Below are 7656 nucleotides of genomic sequence, written 5' to 3'. Positions count from 1 at the left end.
TTAAGGAAAGGCTGTAGAGAATGAATGTAAGTCAGTTAGCTCATGCCTTCGTCATACTATGGAAAAAATCGCAAGGGATAACGGGGGTTGACAAAAGCCAGGGAATCACGTGGTAAAGCGCTTTTCGCGTCGTTACCATGGAGCTGTTTATACAGACCCGCAGCTCATTGGTCGAAAGCAACGCCACGGCCAAAGCCCCGCGGTGATTCGTTCTTATTTCGACCAATGGAAAAACCCGCTTTTTACAAACTGCCGCGAGTCCAGGAAGTTGACAGTCCTCTGTGGTGTCAAGGAGCCGAGTGAGTTCCCTTTAATCAGCACAAATCGCCCAACATTTGGAAATAACTCCATCAGAAAAATACTCTCTTGGATGCCCGGAAGGAACTAAGCTACTCCCTTTTGTTTTCTGAAAGTATGAAACGAGAAAAATGAACTTTTTGCGGCTCGACGTTACTGTTTAACGTCTGCTAACGTCAACAAAAGTGACTTAAAATGGGCCGTAAATGGCTCTAATTAAAACAAACTCGGTTGTTACTGTCGCCCAGACAACTCGAGAGTTTTTTTTTTTTTTTTTTTTTACGATGCTCAAGCTGAATTATTAGCTGTTATTTGTTCTGATTTGTAATGTTTTACATGTCATGGCGGCTTTGTTAGCATCTGGCTGCGTGTTTGTTTGCGAGCAGCTTTGTTAGCTTGCTAGCTTTGGTTGTTTGTTGCTGTGTTGTCGCAGTGTGAGAGCATTTGTTGGTACAAACTGTGAGTTAGTGTTAAAGCTGTTTGCTGGTGTGTTGTGCATGTATTCAGAAGTCTGTGCCAGTTTTTTGGACCTAGTTTGCCACAGTGTCATGTTGCAGGGTTGGTTTCTGACTTGGATTCTCTGATTTCCAGCTTTATTTTCCTCCAGATTGTTCTCCACTTCATCACCCCGACCTGCTGGCATCATCATGGACTGCTCTCCGGTACTTCGTCAGCAAAGTCAGAAGAAAATCCACAGTGACCACATCAGGTGAGATGATTGTGCAGGAGGACAGCTCTTGTTTTTCAAGTTATGGCCTGCAAGCCTTACATCCTAACTTTCCGGCTACCATTTGTATTTTGTTTCTCTCCACACAGAAGGAAGAATGAACACAACAAAATGCCCGTAGACTTAAAGCCATCTAAACACGTGCCTGTGCCTCACTTTTCCAAACGGGATGTTGAGAACCAGCACCCAGGAAGCTTGGAAACTGTGCAGAAGGCACCTGTGAGAGCAGGTGTGAGTCGGCTCCCAGTGCTCGCAAAGTCCTTTCATCTTCAGACCCCCTCAGACTTCACCCACTCCCATAAGAGGTGGGAGGAGAAACCCCTGGCTGTAAGTGCCTCCTGAAGTTTGTTTCACTTTAATCAGATGGTTATATCGTTGGCATGTCCTTTACACTTTGTCGTTTTGCTTACAGGGCAAAGCCAAGCAGAAAAGGCCGTGCACCAAGCCTGTGCCTTTCAACCTGTCGCAGCCCAAAAGTACAAGAATGGCAACCCAAAATCAGACGTCTCTGTCAAGGACTGGCACTCATGTCGTCCAAACGAAACACATTTTATCTGCCGCACATCCCAAAACAAAAAACTTAAATGGGAAGCTGTCTAACTGCCCAGCCGTCGTGTCGCACAGCAACGGGGACTCGACCCAAGGAGCAGAGGAGTTTCAAAGAAATCGGCCTTCAGGAGACGAGTTGGTGGGGTCTTACGTTCCCGGCAGGACAGTGAAGGCTGCAGAAAACACATCACACATGTCACAACAACCTCGGCCTTCCGGTGCACTGAGCAGCTCAGCCACTTTGTCCGGTCACGTCAGTGCAGAGGCCTGTTTGCACAACATGGACCTGCTCAGTCTCAAAGAGCCACCCAACGCTCCTCAGTCTGTGCAAGCTACCACCCCCTGCGTTCATTTATCAAAAAGTTCAGCTGGTAAGTCACATGATTGTTTGTTTTCACATCAGTGCAACAGGAACTTATACAACAGATCGGTGTGATTGTGATGTTCCTTCTTTGGATATTCTCTTATTCTGCTTTTAGTTATGAGACTCCTTTGTTTACTTTTTTCAGTGCTTGAGAAATCCTGGAAGGGTTTACAATACAAATGCACCAGATTAAGAGAGTAATAAATAGAAGTAAAGACTAAAATAGAAAACACACTGCAGAGAAAAAAAGTAAAATAAAATACTAAAAATAAGAATTTAAGAAGAAATGTTAAAACCAGAAAAAAACTGAGTGTAATCAACAGATTAAAACTCAGTAAGAGGATGTTAAGAAAAAATACTGGGCAACCACAGGCTGAACCAAAAGCACGCGGTCTTTAAATTTGATTTAAAGTGTCAGTGGTGGAACAGGATTTAATCTGGAACGGGAGGTGATTCCAGAGCCCGGGAGCAGCGACAAAACCTCTTGTGTCTTTCAGGCAAAGGGGAGGCCTTCCAGCCGGACCATGCGGCATTGCTCAGTATCCTCCGGGATGAGGGAGTGAGCGCCATGGACCCTCAGACCGTCAAACCTTATAACTACCTGGTGAGGCTGTTTGATAAATGTCTCACTTCACTCATCTAGTGATACTTTTGGGCGATATCTCCTCACTCATGACCAGCGTGCAAACCAGATCTTCCTCTCTTCTTGCCACATGATCCATATTTTATTGAATATTCTTTATATTTATGTTGAGGGAAAAAAAAACAGTGCAATAATTGTTGTTATTGTTTTATTATTCAGCCCTACTTAACAGTTTTGCCACATGATGACTGGCTGACACCAAAAGATTTGGCTTGTAATGCCATTGTTTCTTTGTGTAGTAATTTGAATTCACTGATCTTGGGTCTGTTTCCATTAAACGTCTGGATGTCCTGTTGTTTGCAGCCCCAGCGCGTGTCTGTCATGAAGAGTCGACAAAAGGCAGGACCCGCTACAGGTCAGCATAAGACTGGGAACCTGAAGTGTGCTTCAACCTTTATGATCACAGTTTATATAAAACATGCTCGTAAACGTCATCTTGAAAGTGGAGTGAAATTAGTTATATCATAAGTAATCTTTGCAAATATTAGGTAAGAGGAGTGCCAAAAGTAACTATTTATTCAGTTTTCTTCCACCAAACCCTCTCAGTGACTTGAAGGATGGGCCTGAAGTATGGGCAAGGAGTTCAAGGTTTGAACTGTAAAGAAAACATGTGTGACTCAGTAACGTTTCAATAAATTCAAATGAGTAAAAAAAAAAAAATCAACTCCAAACAGAAGTCAAATACAAACCAAAGAACCTCAAAATGTTTTTTTCAATGTGAACATACGTTGAGCATTTTGGTCAGTATTTCTGTGCTGTATAATGTTGGATAACCAACAACCTGTTGTAAATGAACTGGATTTTGCACAGGGAGTGAGTATATGCTCGTGTATTTTTTTAAAGGACCGGCAAAGTCTGTGCAGTTCTCCCCAGACCCGGCTGCACTGCGAAGCATCCTGCAGAATGAGGGGGTAAAGGCTGGGGGGCCCTTGGGGGCCACACCCCAGAACGCAGTGTGTCCATCAGGCAGAGGCACCTCAATCTACACAGTCAGTGGACATAATTTTTTTTTTTTTTTTTTTATCCCATTGTCCTCTTTCCTGTGGTTGTATTTTCTGGCTGTCAGCTCATTGCTTTTAGGAGCAGTTTCATTCACTGTGATGCTTCGCTTCTCAGGCTCAGAGAGTTCCTGTTACGAAAAGTCGTGCCGAGACAACTGGAGGATCAGTGGGTAAGATACCGCGCCTTTGTTGTCTTGAATCTTAATGCATTGTTATCTCTTCATCCTTGTACTCCTGATGTCACGTGACTGTTTTTATCCTCGGCAGCGGCGCTCAAAGAAACTCCAGTGAAGAAATGGACCCCACAGAGAGTCCCTGACACCAGGCACCAGCCCATGTCTGCTATGGCCAGTATACACGTACGTCAGAGCTCTGTCTGTGTTTATATCACTGTGTCTCCTATAATGACGCTCACCTCTCCATCTCATGACGTTGCTGTTTTCAGAAGAGGCTGCTGTCGGCACACAGGACGTCCCTCGCCGGCTCCTCCAGCCTGAGAGCCCTGCGGGGCTGCAACACCGACCTGCAGCCGCACAAGGAGGTGAGAGGAGGGAGTGGGAATACTTTTAATATGAGGTCCAGTCATTGTAATCATGGTGAAGGTTTTGGATGGTGAGGATGATTAAACAGAGTTAACCGAGTTAAATAGCCTCAATTACTGGGGAACAAAAATCCATAACTAGTTATTCACCAAACATAATCATTATTTTCCATTGTGCTCAGAATAAAACAGTAATAAACTTAAATAACTCTAAATCTGAAGTGTGCTTAACATTTTCATTGAGATAAAAATGTCATGTCAATAGGTCATGGAAATTCAACATCATGGAAAGTCATGGAAATGTCAGGGAATTTTACATTTGACAGTGGGAACCCTGATTATTTATTTATTTATTTATTCATTTATTTGTTTATTGTACAGGGTACTCCTGGTGAGGTTCTTATCTGAATTGATGATTGTCAAGTTGGTGGTTAAGAATCTTAAGATGACATAACACTACTCTTGCATCTTTTGGGGAGAGTTCTCGTACTTTATCCTCAGACATCCAGCTGATCTCAAGAGGTCACATTGATTTGACTCATAAAACCATCTGGCAGATCCCAGCCACAGCATCTGTGTGAAGCCACACGGCCGCACCAGTCAGCATCCTTTGAGGAATTACCGCCGTGGTTTAGATGTAATTTGAAAGAGAGACAAAAGCTGAGTACGGCTGCGCAAAACTACTTGTAAGATAGAATAACTGCAGTAACCTTCAGTCTACATCGTAAAACATTTGCCATTTGGAGGTGATTTTCATTCAAAAGTCCTTGCACCTTACACTACCATCGTTGCATAACTTTTGTTGATATAGAGAGAGCTACTTTTTTCGTGTTTGAGATTTGGTCTTGTTTGTTGACAGGAAATTGTTCAGAGGTTGTTTGATGATCAAGAGGATGAACAGACTACAGATGTGACAGACAAAGAACCTGAGACACAAGCGAAGCAGCTCCCAGCCTCTAGTGTAAGCTGTTCACCGCAAACACTGTGGCTTTACAAAACCCTATATCTAAGGAACTTGGTTATGTTATCTCAAAGTTATAACATCACTAATTGTTATTTTGCTTCCTCCTCTAGCCCGAATCCCACTGTGAACAAAAGGGAGAGGTCAGTGGGACCTGTGGGGACGAGGAGGAGGAGGAGGAGGAAGAGCAGGAGCACAGGAGCGCGGCAGGACAGCCGTTCCTCCAAGAGCAGCACAGAGAGTCGGTCATTTTTTTCTCAACCGGCAAAAAGCTGTTCAGGGTGCCGCGTTTTGAGAAGCAGGACAGTTGTGCTCATCTGGAGCAACAAGGCACAGTTTCATCAACACAGAGGCCAGGGGGGCCAGCACGCGAGGAGACGTCATCTGGGTCAGACACAACCCGGCACATGAACCCCTGCATTTTGAGTTTCCCCAGAGGTAGCACTAAATTCTCATATTCCTTTACTAATTGATGTAGTTTATGGTCTTATATGTGCATGTTCCTCATACGTAATATTTAGTCTGTATCTTTTTTCACATATTCTATGAGATTTTCCTGAATCTCAACTATGATACTTGCTAGAAGTGTGAATTTGTGTATTTACAGACCTCACTGGCCACAAGAGCTGTGCTCAGAGCCCCGCGGTCGCGTTGCTGCGCAGGCGTCTGCCCCCTCTGGAGGAGTTGCGCATGGATGAGGAGGTGGCCACCTACACCTCAGTCTCTGCCCCCGCTCCCTCCGGCTTCCTCCTTCCTCGGCCTCGCTGTGGAAACCCTCTCGCCTCCATCCTGCACTTCCAGGAGGCCACGGTGAGTACAGCATTAGCAGTTTGAATATATAGTATGTTAAAACGTGCTACATCAGGGGCGCCCCGGTGGCTCACTGGATAGGAGCATGTACCATGTGCCAGGGCTCAGTCCTGATCGCAGCGACCGGGGTTCGAATCCAGCCTCGGGCCCCTTTCTGCGTGTCGTCCCCTCTCTCTCCTCTGCCTTTCCTGTCTCTCTCCACTGTGACTATCGAATAAAACATAAAATGCCCAAAAAATAATCTCTAAAAAAAAAAAAAAAAAAAAAAAAAAAACATGCTACATCAGCCATCTTAATATTATGTTATTAACCTATTAAATTTGGTGTGAGGACGGCAAGCTACTCTCCTGGCATCTACACAGCATTGGGGCTGGGCCATATGGATAAAATCAAATATAACATTATTTTTGACCAAATACCTCAATATCAATATTGTGACGATATTGCAGGAATGACTGTTGGTACTTTCATTCAATATTTACGCAATGAGATTTTTGATAAACAGTCAGTAATGAGAATATGATGACCAAGCAAGTAGAGGCAAATAACAGAACAGCTACAACAGTTAAGTTCTGACAACTGCGTCCCCTCAGTTTAATGCAGGCTTTAAAACCAGTAAAAGGCGATACCTACACCATATCATGATATTGTTTTATCCCAAGTGATTTTTTTCAAATTTCCTAGAGCAGGAACACTACTGTGTTGGCTGACTTCATGACCTTTCCTGTAGTGGCACCATCAGTCCAAACTTTTAATTTATGCACACAATAACTCAATAATAGAGTTTTATAGAGTTTTAAAATTTGCTGTGTAGGGACGTAGTCACCAGGTGATTCAGGTCATTTTGGGGATATACTCTGTAGATATGTCTGTAGATGTCTAGATGAGTGTCAACATTTATTTTACAATGATATATTGATGTTTAAATATAATGTGGCACCTTTTTAAGTATGAAAGCATGACAAACATTTTCACATAATAATGCATTGTTGTGTTCCTCGTTGTTTTCCCAGACATTCATCCCAGTTGGCTCTGATTGCTCCTCTGACCCTCCGTCCCCTTGCTGCTCTCCACTCTGGGAGAGATGACTTTTGCACAAAGGAAGTTTTTTTTTCTCTCTACATTAATGATAAAAGGAACCTTTTCTCCAGGAATGATGTTTGTCAAAACACTGTTGTAGCTAGTATTATGAAGTCTCTACAGAATGCTGCTGTTTGTTACTGCTCCCAATAGATACTTTCCTTAAAAAAGAAAAAATGGTGTGACCTTTTGAATTTTTTTTTTTTTTTCTAATAATTGTTGGTCTTGCTCTGCCTGTTAGCAGGGCTCCCTGATGTCATGATGTGTCAACATTTCTGGACCATCATCAGTGTTGTAGCTAAAAACATATACATATAGATAAGGATAATGTTGTTCTCTCGGACATGTATTATGTTGTATATTTCAACGTATTAGAGACTTGTGTAGATTGATAATTGCTCCTGTTCTTAATGTACAGTGTTTATAATAAAATATATATTTTACTGCCTCTATGATTTTGATTTTGTTGTTTGATATGATTAAACTGTCAACAGTATAGTCATATTTACACTGGACTAAAAACAGAAACCAGACTAAAGTTTCATGTTAACAGTAAAGTAATTCCATACATTTTGATGTGTATATCATTTCATTTTCCAGCATTCTTGGATCAGAGCTCAGGGTATGACTATTACTTCTCCTGGACTCTAGCTGTTACAACGACTGCCCCTCAATATGTGCAA

General features: G+C 42.8%; 1 protein-coding gene across 1 annotated transcript; it reads left to right on the top strand.

Moving 5' to 3' along the window:
* The first annotated feature begins 225 nt into the window (after nucleotides 1–225).
* On the top strand, nucleotides 226–7425 carry troap (trophinin associated protein). Its single transcript, XM_030056487.1, has 14 exons — nucleotides 226–299; nucleotides 905–1006; nucleotides 1114–1351; nucleotides 1437–1944; nucleotides 2435–2541; nucleotides 2884–2935; nucleotides 3424–3569; nucleotides 3697–3751; nucleotides 3849–3940; nucleotides 4027–4122; nucleotides 4982–5083; nucleotides 5197–5521; nucleotides 5691–5893; nucleotides 6907–7425. Exons 1-14 carry the CDS (start codon nucleotides 226–228, stop codon nucleotides 6979–6981), a joined length of 2175 nt encoding a protein of 724 aa, XP_029912347.1. The 3' UTR covers nucleotides 6982–7425.
* The last annotated feature ends 231 nt before the right edge of the window (nucleotides 7426–7656 follow it).

This window comes from Myripristis murdjan, chromosome 7 (assembly GCF_902150065.1).
Source record: "Myripristis murdjan chromosome 7, fMyrMur1.1, whole genome shotgun sequence".
Lineage (NCBI taxonomy): Eukaryota > Metazoa > Chordata > Actinopteri > Holocentriformes > Holocentridae > Myripristis > Myripristis murdjan.
The sequence above is the reverse complement of the archived record's forward strand: the minus strand, read 5'-3'. Positions and strand labels throughout refer to the sequence as shown.